At 43.5% G+C, this 21,311-nt stretch overlaps 1 protein-coding gene across 1 annotated transcript in view; it reads right to left on the minus strand.

Annotated features, from left to right (window-relative positions):
• Positions 1 to 21,311, minus strand: part of LOC146191366 (glutamate receptor 1-like) — a 197,719-nt gene that overhangs the window by 44,337 nt on the left and 132,071 nt on the right. The window contains exons 4-5 of the mRNA XM_084601923.1: positions 4,927 to 5,174; positions 2,663 to 2,827 (exon numbers count right to left, since the gene is read on the minus strand). Coding sequence (XP_084458049.1) covers positions 2,663 to 2,827; positions 4,927 to 5,174 — 413 coding nt within the window. The remainder of the gene's footprint in view (positions 1 to 2,662; positions 2,828 to 4,926; positions 5,175 to 21,311) is intronic.

The following is a 21,311-nucleotide window of genomic DNA, read 5'->3' on the forward strand; positions in this document are numbered from 1 at the left end:
AAGAAAAAGACCTAGGACTTCAGATAGGCTCGCGGCCAACTGTTAAGGTGTCGTTACCGTATAATTACGACGCTCTTCTGCTAACTAGTATTTCATTAGCTCAAGGGTTTAATTAACGTTCAGGTCTAGCAGTTTATAAGTAAATGGTTCTTTATGTACTTATGTACGAAAATGTGTGAAGGAGATTCAGCGCTCTAGTCCCCGAATCAGACTAGCCTTTCAGAGAAAAAATCACTAGACTAATCGACAGAGAAGAAGTACTGCCACGATTGTCATATATCTCCTATATCTCATTAGCTCAGCTTCGGGATCTCAGTTGTCATTGTTATAGTAATCATCATCATCATCATCATTATCATCATCGTCATCGTCACCACCGCTTTCGTGGTCGTCAGCACTAATACGATCACAGCAGGGCATCCGCCTCTTCCTTTTCCATTAAAATAACTTCCAAACCTGATCCGTACACCTTAAGCACTGCCACTACCTTAAAATCCTCCTTTATATTTTTCTCATGATGGTTCCTTACAAAGTGGCGTTTTTAGTCTAATAGTATTTGCCAAATCAGCTCCATCTCAACCTTATCCTTCTAGTTATTTTACCCTTAAGGCCCGGATCTGCGGATATATTAAGTGGATATATTTTGTTACCACTTCCAGCACCTCCCACCTATCGTAAACTGCCGATACCATGATTCTCTTAAATATCACTATATTTTTCTACACTTGGATTAGACACCTATTTTAAATTTGCCTGTCCGCGTCATTGGCTCTACTTTGAAATTCATCAGTTACTTAGCAAAGCAATGTCATCCGCGAATCGCAGACTACTAAGGGAGGCTTCTATATTAACTGTTGTCTCCAGCTACTTCCAATCAAGCTCTAAAATACCTCTGTAAGCATGAGGTTATAGCATTTGATAGATCGTGGTTTCTATCTGGCGCCTTTGTTATTGGAATTACATTGCTGCTTTTATGGAGGACTATGCATGATGGCTGTGCAGCCACTGTAGACATCCTTCCAGTATTTTTAAATGTGACTTGTTTTGCAACCTGATTCTGTAATGTCTTCAAAACTGCTTAGCTTCTCACTAAGTCAAACGCTTGTTCGTAATCTCTAAAGACGGTATAAAGTGGTTGTTTTTATATTGCGCATTTCTCTATCACCCAAATGAGAGTGTTAAATTACGAAACATAACAAAGAAATGCATCCACCCCCCAAAAGAGTCAAGCTTTCTGTGGGCGCGTGCATCAGCACCGCTACATTTCCTAAATTCAGAAAGGGCTAATTCGCCCAGAATGTTTTAGCGAGAGTTCGAATAGCTCTCTTGTCAGGTAGCCTTCCCGAAATACTACTGCGCACGTATCACTTTATTTAGGTTGACGACTTTCGGATTCTATCGCAGTTTCTTAATAAATGCTTTGTAAGCGCAAATTTGATCCGTAACAACGAGGACGTCAAGGACTTGAAAAAGCTGATTCGTCTGTAATTTTTTGCAAGTCCTTGACATCCTCTTCCTTAGGGATTAAATTGATGCGTGCGGCATTCCAAGATTTCGGTACTTTCAAGGCCATGACACATTCTGGATACAGGGCGGTCTGTTTTTTTGGTACAATCTCCCCATCGTCATGTCGTTCAGTAGACCTGCTTTTACCTGATCCTCAAAAGCAACTTTTCTCATATGTATTGCTTTTAGGCCTTTCGTTACTTCTTTCCTCAACGACAAGATGTCGAATTCCTCCGCTCTACTGCCTCTCTCACTACAGTCGCGATAACGTTGGCTAATCCACAGATCTGTGAAGAACTACTCGTGTACGTTATTCATAACGGTAATGCCCTTTCTATCCATGTCGCATGGATTATACTTCTAATTTTGGCCTATACCTGCTTCCCTTTTTTCAGCTTATAGCTTTCCCCGTTTTTCAGATTATGCTGCATTCCATTCAGAGTATATTTATTTATGTCATTAGAAGTTCTATCAGTTCAATTATCTCTATTGACTTTGGAGTTCATGTCTGCATGCATCTTATTATAACCTTCGTCTCATGGGAGAGCTTACCGGTATCCCGTATAACTATCCTGCCACCTAAATTTATTGCGCACTTCATAAAGATATCGGGGAGGCAACCGGTCGTTGTTTTATTACTGCGCATTCTTCCTTGTCAGTTTATTTTCGTCCATCTTAAAGAAATACAAAACCTTGTATGAAATGTGATTTTATAATCAGTAAATTGAAAACACATTACACTTCAATAACAATGTATGCAAGATTATTAATCACGCTAAAGGCAGGTCTATGAGTGGTTATATGGCATGTGCCCGTAAAAGAGTAGGGCAAGTAATTACAGAGTTTTGGAAACGTGAATAAATCAAGAATGCCATCTTGTGAAATTAGAAGGGGACAAAAAAAAAACCCGAATAGAGAGAACAAAATTGAAAAACAAAAACAAAAAACATAGTGCCCTCGCCCAGGTACCCTGAATTCTGCGGAGGTGTTTGGCAGCTTGTCATTCAGTCACCTTACGTTGATGAAGTCTCGACTTATATAATAGAAATGGAAGCCGAGAGGTTTCTCAAATCAGAAAAACACTGTCGTTCTTTGTTTAGTACACATTGTTTTTGTTTTATTGCAGGCAGTGCGAAGCACGCGAGATTGCTCTTACCGAAACGTGAGGTGTCCCAGCTCCTGGCCACTTGTTGTGATCTAGCTTCTCCCAGGGCTTGTGAAACTGCTTGAACTCATCTTTGTTGACCTGAATGATTCTGAAGCCAGTGATGTTTACAACGCCGAGCTCGAGGATTTGATTGTTGAAGTACTCGTCCATTACCTGTGTTCGAAACCAACACAAAAGTAAAGAACGAAGATCATTTGCGAACATTTCTTCAGGCATATAATCAATGGTTGAACAAGCTTTGTTTGGCGGTAAGAAACTGTGTTCACGATATCTCCTATGTTACTTCAAAATAAAAAATAATAATAGCTAAAAATGTTTTGGAAGAAGCATGGTCTTAGAGAAAGAAAAATATTTACCTACGTTATTTCGCACTCCGTTGATCAGTCCACTTTTCAATAATACTAAACAGTTAATCAATTGATCTCCCTCGAGGTCATTACACAGAATACTGTTGCAGCGTCTTTGCTATCCTCGTAGAAGCGAGATAAGATTCACAGTTTTTGTTTTCTTTTCTGTCGCGACATGGAGATGCTCGCTTGCAGTGCAAGATGCGAACAATGTTTTGCTGCATTTATTATCCTGGTGTCCGCTTTGCACCGTTAATATCGATTTTTCTGTCGTTTATATGCTGCCGCTTCGTTGACGAGAAAAAAGAAGGCAGACTTACATGCGAAATGCGTGATGCAACTTATAGAGAAAAAAAACTTAGAGGACACCGAACTACCATTAGCTCTGACAATGCGTGAGCGCAAGAACCTCATTGTGAGCTGTCATGCACGACTAGCATAAATCATTCATTAGCACAACTATCCTTTAGGTTCATTATAATATTCAATTTTGAAGTTGGAGCCACATTCTAGTTTGCTAGTTTGCACCTCTTCTCTCTTAAAAGACGAGAGGCAGGGATTTAACTCTTTGCATTTTGCAACCTGTCAACAGTGGAAGATGGGAAGCCGCGGATAGATTTTCCGTGTGTGAACCCTGCCAAGTGACAGGTGGAATGCATGCACTGTAAACCGCAAACGCCGGTCTTTCGCTGAAATTGTGTTCTTATGCTCTCACAGGAGAGCCTCGCTGAAGTACCATTAAAGTCCCTTTATTACACCGAGCCTACTTGCCTCTTTGTCCACTAGTATATTTGTCTTACTATTTTTCAAAGATCACTTAGATAACGTGAAAACTTCTTCCTTATGGGGTCATGTACACAGAGTACGCGTCAAATGCCTTCGGTTGTATTTATTTCTCTACACGGGATCATCTCGCTCCGCTGGATCTCTTGGTACTCGGAAATCGACAGCAATGAGTTGGTTAACGAGCCCCTCATGAAAATCTTACGAAAGTACCGTTGATGTCCCGCCCAGGTTCTTGGAAGGCGGGTCGCAACTACTAAAACACATTTCCACTTCCGAACATGAAAAATGTCAAATGAGATTCTCTTAAATTCCGACAGCGGCTCTAATATTCTCAGCTATGAGACATTGTATTACTAACAAGATGTGAAATCGGTCTGGCTACGATCCGGATGCTTTTGCAGTGAATGCTGTTAAACGCCTCTTTCCAAATTTGTCTTCCGTGTACGTAGTATCATTCGATGGAATCGGAAGGAGGTTGTCACGAGCACAATGATAAGTGGCAGCGCGAGCAGACAAGGACAAAACACAAGATAACCGGACTGTGTTTTGTCCTACCCTGCTCGCACTGCCTCTTATATGCATTCTGACCAATAGCCCCAAATCAAGGTTCTAGTTTTCACGAGGGCCATCGGAGGATTGTTAACATAGAAGCAGGGGGACAGGGTTGTGATGCATTGGGAAAAGCCTAGCCCGAGGACAGTAATGTGCATTTGAAGACTGGTACTGTAACGGAGGTGTCTCTCATTTCACAGCGGCAGCTGATAGACACCCGCTCCCTGAGCTACGGGTCGGTAACAGTACTATAGTCGCGGTAACAGAAGGGAGAAGCTAAATATGTATGCTCTATAACTGCACGCATTTGCACAGCTGCTCTTAAACGTTTTGTCTCATATATCGTGAAGCGAATACACCACTACAGCCATCACTGAAAGTAGCATTACATGATCTAGTAAGCTCTTCTTTTTCTAATCCGGGTACCGAAATTGCGAGGTGTATGTTGGCAATATACTAATTATGGCGTTGAGTAATGCCGAAAGTTGGGCGAGTTGGTTTACATTCATGATGGAAAATAGCGCGAAAGTACACGAAGGACGGCGCCGTGTCAGCTAAGGTACTCACTAAGCTCGTGAGCAAGAAGTGGAAGTTCCTCCTTCCAGTGTAGAGGTCGCGAACGTGGTTGATGATGATGTCGCGCGCCACGTCGGCGGTGCTGTCGAGCACGACGTACTTGCGCGACTCGCGGTCGTTCAGCTCCATCTGGTGCAGGAACGCGTTAGCGTCCGACGCGTTGTAGAATCGCCGCACCACCCGCACCTCGAGCTTCTTGTTGGCCGTCATGTGGAATATCTGCTGCAGTTTCAGCAGTCCTGCAAGTAGAGCGAAAGAAGACAAAGGAAGGTTTGGTTTGGTTTGGTTTGTTGGGTTTAACGTCCCAAAGCAACTCAGGCTATGAGAGACGCCGTAGTAGAGGACTCCGGAAATTTCGACCACCTGGGGTTCTTTAACGTGCACTGACATCGCACAGCACACGGGCGGGGCATGCAGGGAGGTGAAACACGGTTAACCACGGTTACTGGCAACCTTGGGCATGATGACAGGCAAGATGGTAAATATATAAGGACTACATAGCGAATATGAAAGAACACTGAACAAGGGTAGAGTGGGGAGCCTCAGTTCGCAAGTAGAGCCACCATTTCGACAAGTGTACTTGTTTTCGACTGGACGAAGACTTGTCGAAACGTTGGCTTGACTTGCGAACTGAGACTTCCCCTTCTACCCTTGTTCCGTGTTTTTTTATACCGTGTAGGCATCTTCTTTCTCCCGTTCTACCCTAGATACGTAGCGAATAGGAAGACATGCGTGGGCTGTTCATACTAGGAGGGAAACCACTTGCCCACTGCCTAAGTAAAAATGTTTTCAAGGCCCTTTGGAACAATGAAGTGCGATGAGGCGAAAGCCCTTGTTTGAAAGGCGGTGGTGGTGAACTCTTTTATTGCGCCCAAAAGCAGGGGACCAGTCAAAGGACCGGTTGCGCTGACTTAGAGGAGATCGGCGGGGATCCTTTGGGATGCCGCTGTCTCCACCGCGCGCTGGATAAGCCAGCGTTGGTCTGCTGGCTCGGAAGTACACATGAGAGAATCCCACGTCTCTGGGGTGTTTGAGTTGTCTGTTTTGTAATGTGTACAAGTCCGCACCATGTGTATGAGTGTGGCCGGAGTTGAGCAGTGTTTACACATGGGGCCTATCTGATCCGGAACGGTACTGCTGTATAAGAGGGGGTGTGGAAAGCTGCCAGTTTGTAGTTTGCGCCATTGGACGGCCTCGCGTCTTGTTAGATAACGGTGTGCGGGAGGATATGTGCACCTTTGGAGTCGGTAGTGCTGGAGTATGTCCGTGTAAGTGGTGAGTAGAGAAGCGCGTGAGATATTAGTGTCAGCAGAAGCAGGGTGGCTGATAATACTCTCGGTTCGGCAGCTGAGATCTCGAGCGAGAGTGTGTGCCTGGGCGTTTCCGCTGAGCGACTCGTGGGCTGGAGCCCAAAGAAGTAAGCGAGATGTGGAAGAGGCTGCTGTAGAAAGGCGGCTGATTCCTGTTTTACTGTGTCTGCTTCTGCATTCTGTGTGGTACAGCGCTGGTGGGTGTGCTAATGAAAGGCGCAGCACGAACGCCTCGATCAGAATCGTCTGGTGATGCCGTTGGTCATGACCGGATGTGGCGTTGTGATGATGTCAGTTCCGGTTATTATACGTGACCGGATGTGACTTCATGATGACGTCACATCCTGACAAGATGCCACTTTTGGTCATGGCTGATGGCGTAGCCAGGTGATGGTGTCACAATCTCACGGTATCCCGCAAAATCTCGCGAAGAAATGTGACATTACTCGTGGACGGACACTCATGAGACTATGCCTTATTAGAGAGTTTAGAATAGGGGACCCAAGGCTTAGGGCCCCAGAGCAAATAGCGTGCCATGGCTCAACACGCAAGGCGACGGGCGAGTTATAGAATATGGGTTTTCTCAACGCAGTGGAGCCAGGCTTGCGTTCGTCGATTGCAGTGCCCCGACCATAAATCATGAAAAAGTATTTAAATATATAAAAGCCAAGAACGCAATTTTATTCATCAAAAAGTGCTAAAATTGTACAGAACTATCTTAGCCTGCCATTTATATAAACCGTTTTCGTCAGACAAAACGAAGTTGGCCGATAGAAAATCCAGGCAGGGCCGGGAAACCTCATTTGAACCTCCCGCGTTTTTTGACGTCTGGTGTTCGTGGCAGCTATACGAGGCGAACTCGCTAAGTTGAACAGCTTGGTAAATCTGAAGCAATCAGAAAATTTGGTGCATTTTACCGCTGAAGTTTGGTGGGGCAGGCATCATTAGACATAGCACAAGCTTCGTACGCCTTTCCTTTGCCATGAACGCGTGACACCATGGAGCAGTAACGACGAATGGGTGCCGAGGCGAGCGGCCGCCGCTTGGCCGGACGCCGCCTTGTTGCTATAATTCAAGCGACCCAAAACGGCTTGGGGAAAAGGCTATTTCCGCAAAATATGGCCCACCCCAAGCGTTAACCCAAGATGCCAAGCGTGCCTTACGTTCCGCGCCTGCGCATTTCTACGTCCCAAGTTCCTTGGTGGCCTCAAAGCTTGGGGCCCACTATTCTAAAACTCTCTAATATTTGTGTTACGAATAATACCTGCGCTCTACTTGAATGGAGTGCTCAACGACATATTGTTTTCAATGAATTCACCTACGGCCCCAAAGTATGCTCAAGAGATGCGCAAGAGTCCTAACGGCCAAGTAGCAGTGTGTACTTTCTGGTCCACGTACGCCACCTTAAGGATTTAATAGATAACGCAGCAGGTTTCCAGAAAAGGCTGAATCGCGATTCGCAACCGTGCATATATACATTTAAACGGGAGACGCTAGGCATTTCATGGTGCCCTCGACTAAGCGGTGCCCTCGGCGAAGCGGTGCCTTCGGCGAAGCGGTGCCGAATTCGTTTGTTGAACAGTTATGCAAGTTGGCTTTCGGCAGAAAACCACTTTTGAAATGCTATATTGTAATTCACCGCGAGATAAGTGAAAAGTGACACAATAAGGAACCGCTTCCTCACACTGCGTTATTTCCATCTTATAAGTCTAACATTGCTATTGTATGTATGTATGTATGTATGTATGTATGTATGTATGTATGTATGTATGTATGTATGTATGTATGTATGTATGTATGTATGTATGTATGTATGTATGTATGTATGTATGTATGTATGTATGTATGTATGTATGTATGTATGTATGTGTGTATGTGTGTATGTATGTATGTATGTATGTATGTATGTATGTATGTATGTATGTATGTATGTATGTATGTATGTATGTATGTATGTATGTATGTATGTATGTATGTATGTATGTATGTATGTATGTATGTATGTATGTATGTATGTATGTATGTATGTATGTATGTATGTATGTATGTATGTATGTATGTATGTATGTATGTATGTATGTATGTATGTATGTATGTATGTATGTATGTATGTATGTATGTATGTATAACTTTATTAAGCAGCCGGCAAACGATGCGTTAAAGCGTCGTGACGCTGGCCAAGCGTCGACCCGGGGTTATGCACTATTCTGCACTACCTCATATGATCCGTTTTTGGTGGGTTGTGAGGCGTGTGCTTTTCGAGCTATTACTTCATTTTCTTCATTCGTTCATGTGTGAAATAACAACCCGATGTTATACGAGCGTAAAATTTACTGCATTGACATTACAAGCCGTGTGAACTTTAATAGTTAAATATTTCAGAAATACTTGCCGTGACTGAAACACCTCTAGTTACCTGAGATGTTTTTTTTTTTTTGAGTCACTGCACAGATTTGTCACTTATTGGTGCTACTATGTAGAAGCCAGCCGAACGAGCCAATCTATACTTCCCTGGGCACGACTTTTACATGCGTAATCCCCATTTGATTTAGTTTCAACAGCAGCTGTCAGCAGTAGAACGTAGTTCATTTCTTCCTTCACCTTGGCACCCAGAAATGAGGACCGAACATTGCTCCATCCTTTTCTCGACCTTTTTGGCTGAAGAAGAAATTATTTCTCTGTCTTTCTATATTATTAAAAATGATTGTCCTTTGTATTAACAAGAGCGGTTGTCGGGCTAGTTAGTGATCGTCCAAAGAAGTGATGGGAAAACGCGCTAAAGAACACGACACAAACGAAAAGGACACACATAATATAGAACTATGTGAAAACATATATTGCATGGCTTCGTTTGCTCAAGGTTTCAAAATTGAATAAAGGTTCCGCATACGAAGGCCCATATCATTTTCCTTCCCAGGTAGTAGAGCTGCACTTGAAATTTCTTGTTTCCTACCGGCATTTATAGCCTGCATTTCAAGCCTTTTGAATACAGTGTAAAAGTGCAATTTTCATTACACACTTCTTCCCGAGCTGAATCCTCCAAATTATGATTGTAGATCTTGATGAATTATGGCAGCCGCGACACCCTGTAATCCTTTGAGAAAAAATGACAACGCGACTGTGGACAAAGCCCAATTCACTGCAGGAACAAAGTGTCAGAAGAGACGATAAGAAACGAAACTGTGGTGAAATCTGTTTCAAGGCAAGGGAAGCGAGGAAGTTCCTTACAGAGCCACTTCTCTCTCGTATCGATCCACTAGTGTTAACACCCCACCATTCCCGAGGAAGACCCGTTATTTGTGGGCACCCCTCTATATTTGAGAGAAATCTGTGCCCGAAAGTCCGGCGCACGAATCCCGGCATCGTGATGAAACTAGTGAATTTGTACTTATGAGCATTTTTGTGCACTATGTTCGTGCGACTTTGAAGGAAAATAAAGACGAGTGGCTAGAGAAGGTACCCGTTTCGCAAAGGGTTTGGTTACCGATAACTGATTAAGGTTTCAGACTGAAGTTCTCAGCCTCAGACCTCTGGACTAGGGCTCTCTTTGTAGCAGCTTGTTGATTGTGTCTGACCAAATAATTTCAACTGAAAAGAAAAATGAAAAATGACAGATTAGATCAATATTCCTATGAAAAGTTGATTAGCCGAGCCCTTAAAAGGGAGTTCGCACTGCAAGTTTTTTAGCGTTTCATGTGCTAATAAAAGGTGTCTCCGGGGTATAGACGGCGTATGCGGTATGGGACCAGGCAGCGCATGCATATTTTGGCTCGCTTCTGTAGTTGCCACCAGTGGGCGCAGGAGAGGCGGCATAGCTATAAGACTACGTATGCTCTCATTGCGGAATGTGATAGAAATTGTTTTTTTGTTTGATTCAGTTTTGTTGCTGCCTTCGTGAGCACGTCCGTCATCATGTATGAGTTTTCGAGGCAGGAGAAGAAATCTTCGGGAAGGCCAACGGACCATTCTGAAATTTGAATCTTGTGATTGGTGCTCTGTGACCGGTACTTTGTATAACGTCACCTCTATGACGTCATCACTGCCTTGACAAATCCGAAAATTTCGTTTATGAAGCTAGCAGGGTTTTGGTGTCACGCAGACTGTAATGTTAGTTCATTAAAAGCGGAACTGCATTCTAAACGGCGAAACAGAAGCATTTGATCAGCACTCATGGATACTCCGTTTAGTTTAGGATGGGTGGCGATGGAAATACATGTACGTTGTACATACAGCGCGAAAAAAAAAAAAAAAGACGGATAGAAGTAGCGGCAGAAGAGTGCTGCAGTGTAAAGACGGATCGCACGAAATCTTTTTCGCCATCACATGCAGGTTCAAAATCGGCTTAACTGATTGAGTATAGTATCTGATTCTTCGCACAGTTGCCAGCAGCTATGGCCAAACCTATAATTTCTGTCAAATGTGCTAAGAATCAGATACTATACGGGAATAATCGGGAATTAGACGGGTGCAAGTAAAGTTATTTCTCTTTCTCTCCCTCTCTCTCTCTCACACACACACGCACCCCCCCCCCACACACACACACGCACGCACGCACACACACACACACGCACGCACGCACGCACACACACACACACACACACACACACACACACACACACACACACACACACACACACACACACACACACACACACACACACACACGCACGCACGCACGCACGCACGCACACGCGCACGCGCACGCGCACGCACACACACACACACACACACACACACACACACACACACACACACACACACACACACACACACACACACACACACACACACACACACACACACACACACACACACACACACACACACACACACACACGCACGCACGCACATTTCATTTGATATGGCTGCGACCTTGTACGCTTCGAACATAGCTTGCGGAAAATATAATCCGCCGACAAAGCAGCTAGCACTGAGCCTAATTCTTTAACCTAGTAGATTCCACAAAAGCGAACAGCTGTAGTAAGCATCTGCCTTCTGACGGCGGCCGCTTACCTCGACACTGCTCTCAACAGCACATGCACGGCTTATCGGTGAGATTAGTAATAGAACTGAGAGTTGAGCTAGTTGATGCACCATTTTTTAAAAACACACAGCGCAACAAACGTAGGACAAGCGAGTAGACGCAAGAGAGGGTAATGCTCGTCTTCTACGCGGAAGTAGTCTCAGAAGGAGAGCAGCGCGCGAAACAGTTTGTTCATCGGAGATTCAGACGTTGCTTTGAATGATTCCCAAGACAAATAAAAATATTTCTTCTGGAAATATATTTTCAGAAAAATAATAAATAAAACATATTTTCACAGCTAACGCCGCCAGACTGCAGTCACACTGCGAACCAGTTGATGAACTCGTTCGCAAGATTTGGGCTGTGTGTGGCTTGGTGCTGCATATCAGGCATTTTGAGATGTCGCGCCTGGAGCGTTGTAGCAAAACTAAACCTCGGCAGCACTGATGCGCACCTTTTGTGCATCAACGTGATTCAAAAGCCGGAAAGCATAATTCCATTGCCTTCGCGCTGCCAGCAGTCAAAAGAGAAATTAGCTTTGGCTGTTTAAACTGTGAACTGGCCAGGCCACTCAAATCTTAGACGGTCGTGTCTTGCCGCCATTTTCAGACAATTTGTTTTTGTTCCAGGTAGGAACTCGGCGGATTTATAGCTTTGTTACGCCTCAATTTATGCGCCAGGGTTGAATACGAGGCTGCTCGTTGCAACCGCTGCAGCGGTGCAACGCCAGTGATGCAGTAGCGCCAACTGCAGTATCTAAACGCCAGCATTTTATTCTTATTTTCCAGCTTTATACTTTCGCATTAGTGCCTTCTTATGTAGCCTTATGTCGGAGACGTTTCCGCATTTTTCTCGATTTGCTGGCGTGAAGGAAGTAAGCGGTGGCGTTTTTAACACCACAAAAACGTCTTGTAGGCGGCACTGCATACGCTTTCAGACACAGGCCAACGTTCACCAGTTTGCTATCGGTTCTTTGTTTTCTACTAACACAAAGCGTCTACCTAAATCTCGGCGCTCATCTACTGCGAAACAACGCGATTAAGTCACTCAAGCAAGGAGACTTGCCATTATGCCTAGGCTAATTATGCCCATCATACTTGATGGTCATCATGGCTAAACTGACGTCATCTACGTCCATGAAAATCGTCATCATGGCAGCTTTCTGTCTATGGCGTCAAAGGTGTCGTTCAAAGATTGAAATCGAAACCGAAACTACACAAGAAAAACAATTAATTGAAATAATCTAACTAGGTCAGCTAAATTCCACGCCGTACCACATGTACGCTATTGTCTTGCACATCATCCAACAGAAAAGAAATATACCATCCAAAAGTTTGGTGCATCCAGTCGTTTAAATAATATAAAATATGTGGTTTGACTCGTCTCAAGCAAGCTCTTCACTTGCAGAGTCTTCATTTTATTTAGCCTCTTTCCGGAGGTGAATTACCGGCCTCCTCCTGCGCTATCATATAAGCCCTATTATCTCGGCAAGAGAGACCGCTATAAAACCGAACAAAGTTCGTTGCTTTTTCATGTACCGACATGTTAGGGGTTTCAGCACAGAACCACTACTTTTAAAAATGGACATTTTGAGACACCAAGGTGACCTTTGTGGCCCCGTTGTACCAGTATTAGCGGACATAAGAAACAGGTCAGTTACGTTGACTAGTAAGCCGGTTAACACATTTTCAACAGTAAACATTTTGCACATTTCTGTGAGGCGCCTGGCTGCAATTAAATATTTGTAACTGGCCGTTGGTGGGAGATTTTTAGAATTTTAAGAGTCAAGAGTGCTATTACACTGGACACTTAGGTACAAGAGTTTCTCGCAGCTGTTCACTTTTGTCAGAAGGCGTGCGCATTTGGTTGACCGAGAAGCGACGTCAACTTCGAAATGACACTACGTGGCTGAAGTTGCGAGCAGCAGAGAGCACTGCAGCGCCTGCGGGGAACGGCAGGTCACGCGGAAGGTAGCCAAAATAAACATGCAATGTAGCGATTGGCTTCTTTTCACGGCCGGTGGTTTTCGAAAAAGTCGCGCGGTGGAAAAAAAAAAAACTTTTGCACACAGCGCTGATGAAATTCGCATTTAAAAAAAAATTAAAAGTCATATGACTATTACTCGTGGCCATCTGCTAAGTTCCAATTTCAATCAAGTAGGTAAAGAGTTTGGAAAATAACCTACTAGAATTTAGTTAAACACCTGATTGGTTAGTGTAATGCACCTGTTTTCTGATATCAGACATCTTTGGTAATTCCATGATGATGAAGCAGTCTCGATATCAGAAGCAGCCTTCTTTTCAAAAAAAATTCTGGCTTCCCTTCGCTGAAACATCCGGTATAGCAAGAAACTGTATATTGTCTGTAGTTCCCATGCAGAGATTTCAGCGAAATGCATGTTCGTCAAATAGCTGCAATATCAATGCCACTCTTCATCCCGGAGAAATTACACATTGGACTGCTCGTATTTCAATTACAAATATGATATTTATACCAGGTTATGGCGAAGCCGCAGCATGACTCAAGTTTTCAAGTCTTTTTTAATATCTTCCATCTCCGAAGAGGAGAATGGTTATTCGATAGCAGCACTAAATAAAAAGCATCCAGTCGAGGGAACCGTGTGTTGCGGATAAATAAAGGAAGGAAGGGGTCCGCTGTAACGTTTCAAAATTTTTGTTCATGGAGTTGAATTTGTGAATCTGAAATGGTGATCACGGTAGTGAGAAATCTCCCAAGCTTCTTTCTTATACAAGTACTGAGAGTCTGCTTCGGACATATGTCTGCGTTTTAATGGCGACTGGCTTTTAACATCTCCATACTTTGTGCATTGTATTACGCCATTACCACAAAGCGAGGGTAAACATTTTGCGCCGCACAACTATCACCTACTCGTATTTATTTCTAACCCAAACCCGAAAATGTGAGGTAACTTGCTGTCATCAGTGCAAGCGTAACTCCATCGAACTAATAAATTTAAAAATTAAGAAAACGTATTATTGCGTTAGCATTAGAACGGTTAGTAAAACAATTGATCAATCAACCAATCTGAAATTCGTCTTTTTTTTGTGTGTGACTAGTGCTCTGAACACACGCTTTCTTTAAAAGATGAGATGCGATGCTTTTGCTCCTGGATGTATGCCATCCGATAATAAACCTGCAAGGAAAAAAATTGCAGAATATGCTAAAGTAATCGACTTCCGGTGTATTGGGCTCTTTCCTAATTGCCTGTCTCTCAGTGAGAAACTGTAATCATCCATTTAGGTGCACAGGGTGATTAATTTTTTTAGCCAGCTTAGCTCAAAAACGGGTCCAAAACTGACAATCTAACATAACCCAAGTGTTTGGAACCTTTCAGAAAATCAAACCTCGAATAAAGCGAGCCAGTTCAACCTAGCTATAGGTAAATAAGATACAACAGAAAGTTAAAAAATATTATCATAAAAATAAAGCACTTTCCATGTACAGTTTTTATATTCGTCGCACTATCTCGTTCCTTATCCTTCATGTCAGGGACAGAGGAAACATGATTACGTTTGAGTCAACATATGGATTCGGGCGGGTTTTATTACACTTCGAAATTGGCAAGAGCCACATGTTCAAATCCCATGACAACGCAACGTGCTGGCGACTGCAAAAATTTGAAAAAAGGCTTTTCTTCGGTGCTTAAGCACGCAGAAATAATTATGTTTCCAGTACGTGGCTTCAATTTCCTCTTTTCTACATGTTTGTTCCGAAGTTCCTGCACCCGTTCGCCGCCGATCGTGTGGGGCGTTGGAGCTTCTGCTAAGCGGATTAACGGCTTTGGAACTGCAGGCACAGTGCGTTAAGCACCAGTACCGAATACGACTGACTGCAATCCGAGACGAGGATTAGACTCTGTTTCTTCGGCGCCGCTTTTTTTCTGGTGGCTATTGCGTCTATTGCGTCTATTGCGTATATATTTTATCCCCAATGACAAATCACCCCAGACGTATTGCGGGTAATTTTAGGAGGGAAGAGAAGAAAAAAAATCGATATATTTGAACAGGAATATAGTATTTCCTGCTGAAACCACTCAGTACATTGTGTACTTGCGTTACTTTATTGTTTTTTTAAACCTGAAATATATTTAGTAACGAGAGTGATTTGGCTTTACGATTAACTGAACAAAACAGATGAATCCATTGTCGTTCGTATGATAAATTTATTGCCCAACATATGCAGTTTGGAATTGCAGACGCTTGGTATAGCTAAATCATTTCGTACTTTTTCAGCTGATTTAGTGCAGGTTGTCATCGTTTCATTACCTTTTTTCAAGGTTCGCAATTTCTGACTTACTTTATACCGCAACCGGAATAACAAAAGTTTACATATTTCGACACTAGTCGAATTACCAACCTGTCATGCGTGCAATATGCACAGGCAACAGGGCATGTACATCACAGCAGGTGCGTAACCAAAAGAAAATGTGTGTGTGTGTGGGGGGGTCCAGTGTTAGAACTTCCCTCGATATTGCCTCAGTGCTGCAGCCCCCACCTTTCGCACTTTTTTCACCCACGTCATTTCGAAAGGTAACGTATAACACCCCCTGAAAGATAGCTCCCGCTGCACCAACGCATCTCACGATTTATAGAAGCAGGACATCACATGATGCCTTCTGCTCTCATCACCTACGGCGCTATCGTCTATATAGAGGGTGCGTACCTAAGTTGGAAGCAATAAAACATATAAAAGAGAACCAAAACTGACCAAGTCAAAATATCATAGGGGGTCCAACGCTGTTGATGGAGGCGAAACGAAGAGGCGTCCGTGTGCTGTGGACAGGTTAAAGCACAGGTTAAAGATCCCCGGGTGGTCGAAATTACTCCGTAGCGCTCCACTACGACTCCTCTTTCTCTCTTTCCACTTTAACTCCCACCTTTCTCTCTTCCCTTATGGCGCGGGTCAGGTGTACACAGAAACAGTGTGACAGATACTGCCCCTTTCCCTTCCTTTGAACCAATTATTAATTATTATAACCGAATGTGGAGAGAACGCTACGGCTTCGGGCGACCGGGCGTTGCATCGAACACAACCAGCGTTCTGTTCAATGCACCAAAGGTCACCGGCGTTCTATGCAGAACCCACTTTCATACCTGTAATGAAAGTTCCTGCGTGTCATAGGAGCAAGGTGAATTCAAATATCATGACAGAGGCTGTATCTAATGCCACCTTCCCACATGACAGGAGAGACCCGAGTTGGCGAAACCGGTTGCTAGGCGACGGGACAATCTTCCAGGCACCGGCGAAATCCTTAAGGGTAGCTTATTATAGCTTTCGCTACAAAATTATGATTCACACCTAAGCTCAGACGCTACCAGCCCACATATAAATCCCCGCTTTAACTAAGCCATACGTACGAGCCTGCGTGGCATAGGCCACTCACCGGCCTCATTTGCTTTTCTGCTTGTATTCCTGTCAAGTATTGGGCATACTCAGGGTGTTAATGCACCTCACCTTATACCTAACAACGCGCAATGTGCAAACCTCAGTAGCTCACCTATTTAGAGACCTTTCCCCCATAACACTCACAAGTTGGCACTGACAATCAGCGCGTTGCCAATATATATACTCATATCATTTGCTGTTTAGCACAAGGTACTTACCAGTTTCGCATGATGAAATAATCGTGGACGCGGATTCTGGTAATAACGGCGCTTATTTGTGATTAACGTAATGAATACGCTATCTGCACTTCGACGTTCCTGTTCCCCTTTTTATAGTTGGGTAACGAGTAACAGCGTTTTGCGGTGTTTGTCGCACGTCTGCATGATTCTCCGTCGGCGTTATCCTTCTCATGAATAGCCTTTCACAGCAGCGTAATTTACAATTGCAGCCCGCCATTTTCATGCCGGTGATTAGGCACATAGGGCTGTACTTCGTATTGTTCTGAAACCTGGCGTATAGAGGGCTGAAGAACTGCCTTCTCAGAGAAGCGTTCTGTCATTTCGGCGTGGCTCCGTCATGTACACACGAAAATGCTTTATATAACCCCTACATATTTGCGTAATAAATGTCTTAGGCACGAAATAACGCCCTGTGTATCTATAAACGACGCATTCGAGCTTCACAGAGTTTCGTTTCGGTTAGTGCATGCAAGTCACCAAGACTATCCTGCTAGACGCCGATATGACTAGACGCTTTTGTGAAATTTTTCTCGGCGCGCTTTCGAGAACGGCCATCGCACTGACATATCTTCGACTAAAAAGCGGCTGCTTTCTTAAGAAATCGAGCAAATGATGTTAGCGCTGAAATAAAAAGAAGACGATGCGCTTCGTCCTCTGTTTAAGTAAATCAGTCCTGTCTCACTCGATCCAGTAGCAACCGTGATCTAGTGCAGACACCACCGTGGCGCCAACATGCGAGCAACAAAAAGAAACAATAAAGTTGGGAAAGCCTGCTTGCCATCGCATTCCATTTGGATGGCGACATAGTGAGTGCGTAGGCCTGTGTTCTCCTATGTGCGTACGTGCATGCGTCATGCAGGCCATGCTGTCTACCCGCCAGGCTAGCAGGATCAAAAAACTGGGCTGCTCTGGTACTCCTGCGGAATGCAATAAGCCCATGGGCGAGCCTTTCGGATATACCCGGACGTTTCCGAGTGTACTGCAGCATTTGTAGGGCGTAGGAATGCATGCACGTATGTGTCCGTCAGATTGTGAGAGTGCGTGTGTCTGTGCGTATGGCCGGTGACTCGGCGAGATGAGAATTCAAGCGGAGCAGGGCCTGGAGCCCCGTGCGGAATTCGATTTAGCCCTCGGCCGTTGCAAGTTTTGACTTGGGGCCTCGGCGTCGGGCTCACGCGGATAAAGATGGATCGTGCGCGCTTCGGCGAACTTTCAGTCCTTGAGCTCTGGACCTGAGCCGTGCGTGTCACTACGAGCAGCCGTGCGCAATGAGCTGATGGAGCAGAGAGCTCGTATGCGCTGTAGCAAATTGAATGTTGTGAATCCACTTTAAGTGATTAGGGCTAGCCACGCAGGCACGTTTTATTCGTTTTTTAAGATTAACTATTATATTTTGTTTCCTTCATATGCAGTCACGGTGCTTCGAAAGAAATTATCGGAAGTGAGCAAGGCCTGTGTGAGTGAGTAGTGTACTTTCCATAGTATTGGCTCCGAAAGGGACAAAGGCAGAGCGGAGGAAATGAAGAGAGGATAACGAAGCACGTTTCCAGTTGGTTGTTTTATATGTGGCAAGGGAAGAAAAGGAAGCGAAGGAGAAAAAATGCGGAAATAAAGAGAGAATGACTGCCACGGCATGTAGCGCAGCCATGTTATGCAGCGCTTATAGACACAGTGGCAGATAATGTTTTGGGCTTTTTAGCGTTGCGAGATCTGTAGGTAATACCAATATATATATATATATATATATATATATATATATATATATATATATATATATATATATATATATATATATATATATATATATATATCTTACACAGCTGAACTGTAATGATTATGAAACTTAACTCGTCATTGCCTGCTCAGGTAGGGTGTACAGCAATTCTGACAATATGCCGGGAGTACTGAATAATAATTACAAGATGATTAAGATGAAATAATCTCTAAATTCTTTATTTATATATTAAGAGGCATTATTGTTGAGTGAATTAAACGCCATCAACATTAAAGGTGAGTTTTCTTTCTATATTTTCTGAACCGGCAAAACTCGTTCAGTGGGTTTCACGCTTTGCTTATATATAAAATGACGTCCCAGCACGTGATATTTTCACGAATATCATGACGAATTTTACTGTATCTTCAAATGCACTAACAGCATTTGTATTGCTCGCATGAAAAACGCCACCGACGATGTTTTGAAACGTTCTTCCACATACGTTCAATTGAATTTAGATATTTCGAGCCACATTGCTGAATACAAAATTTTAGAACATAATTATCCGTTTATACCGCCAGGCCTTCAAGTTCGCATTAATGTAGTGTCTCTTGACGTTAAAAACAATAAGTTGATTAATAATTTGAGCTAATGGGTTGTTAAACAATTAAGATCTATAACGTGCATATATCTAAACCTTGCTGTACATCACATTTGCACAATCACACTAAAATATATCGCGTATTTAGAAAAAGAGAAATCAGAAACTTTAAAAATACTGTGCTGTTCGAGGAAACGCTGTAAATCGCGAAATTAGACCCGAATGCCTGCGCCTGATTTTCATATTTAACGTGAATATGTGAAGAAGCAAATAGCAGTTTAACAGTTTCGACGGATAATGATGGCTTTAGAGGATAGTTGCCTTTTGGACGCAGAAATGTGGTGTCAGCTGGTTATCCTTTAACGACGCATATTACGAACACTCTTTCTTGCTATCACCTAACATATTTTATAACGAAAGACGCAATGACGTAAATGCAGAATTGTGATACGACACCGGACAGGTGGGCCGGCGGGTAAGCAAAGCACCGAAGTGAGCAGAAAATTGAGGTTGATTAGTCCACTCGTTAACGCAAGATGTCGCATTACTGATTGATTTATAGGAAGGGAAAGGCGCAGGAACTGTCTCACGTTCTCTGTGGACACCTCAACCGCGCCGCAAGGAAAGGGAGGAAGGTGGGAGCATTAGCTCCTCCTGACCCCTAGGCGTATTTGGGTTTGCTCGGTACGGTGGCTCCGCAAGGGACAAAACGACAGAAGAGACGAAGAAAGCGGGCTGTTTCGACTAGCATCTACCGCCCCCAGGAGCCGAGCAGCCTAGCGATTAGCGGCGCATGCTTTTTCAATAGGCGTCATGTTGGACGCGGCACTAGGTTGAGAAAGCCTATACTACTACTACTACTGTTACTACTACTACTACTACTACTGCTACTACTACTACTATTATTATTATTATTATTATTATTATTATTATTATTATTATTATTATTATTATTATTATTATTATTATTATTAATATTATTATTATTATTATTATTATTATTAGTAGTAGTAGTAGTAGTAGTAGTAGTAGTAGTAGTAGTAGTAGTATAGAGGAAGACTCGTTTCACTACGTTGGCACTGAATTGTCTGCAGGTAACGGCCAAATTAACTGGGTAAATATTATCTTCCCAGCTTTAATTATTAATGATAATAATAATAATTGGTTCACAGGAAGGGAAAGGCGCAGTATCTGTCACACTTGTGTCTGTGGACACCAAGATATGAAGGTGTCCACAGCCACAAGGGAAGAAGAGAAAAAGAGGAGCCGTAGCGGAGCGCTACGGAGTAGTTCAGGTGTCCACAGACACAAGTGTGACAGATACTGCGCCTTTCCCTTCCTGCGAACCAGTCATTATTATTACAATTAATCAAAACTGTGAAGATAATATTTAGCCAGTTAATTCGGCCGTTAACTAGACAATTCAGTGCCAACTTCGTGAAACGAGTCCTTCTCTATACTACTACTACTACTAATGATAATAATAATAATATTATTATTAATAATGATATTTAGCAGAGAAATATTACTGTGTATTATTATTATTATTTAGTAGTAGTAGTAGTAGTAGTAGTAGTAGTAGTAGTAGTAGTAGTAGTAGTAGTAGTAGTAGTATTTATTATAGGCTCTCTCAAGCTAGTGCCGCGTCCAACGCGACGCCCACTGAAAAAGCATTCGCCGCTAATCGCTAGGCTGCTCGGCTCCTGGGGGCGGTAGATGCTAGTCGGAACAGCCCGTTTTCTTCGTCTCTTCCGTTGCTTTGTCCCTTGCGGAGCCACCGTGCCGAGCAAACCCAAATACGCGACCCCTAGACTAAAGGAGGAGCAGGAGGAGAAAAGGAGGGCGGAAGGCAGGGATATTAACCAGAAAGAATGAATTTCGGTTGGCTACCCTGCACTGGGGAAGGGGAAATGAGAATAAAGGTGGAGGGTATTAGAGGAGAGGAGGTGAGAAAGTCACAGTCTGTCAATCAGGCTGGTCTCAAAAAGCGAAGTGCCTTGTAGGCTTTGAGAGCAGATGACTTTTGTGGCCACGGTCCCAAGATCTCTTCCGTTAAGGGGTGAGCGTCCAGACGATCCAGGTT

This window comes from Amblyomma maculatum, chromosome 4 (genome assembly GCF_055883805.1).
Source record: "Amblyomma maculatum isolate TAMU_Amacu chromosome 4, ASM5588380v1, whole genome shotgun sequence".
Classification (NCBI taxonomy): domain Eukaryota; kingdom Metazoa; phylum Arthropoda; class Arachnida; order Ixodida; family Ixodidae; genus Amblyomma; species Amblyomma maculatum.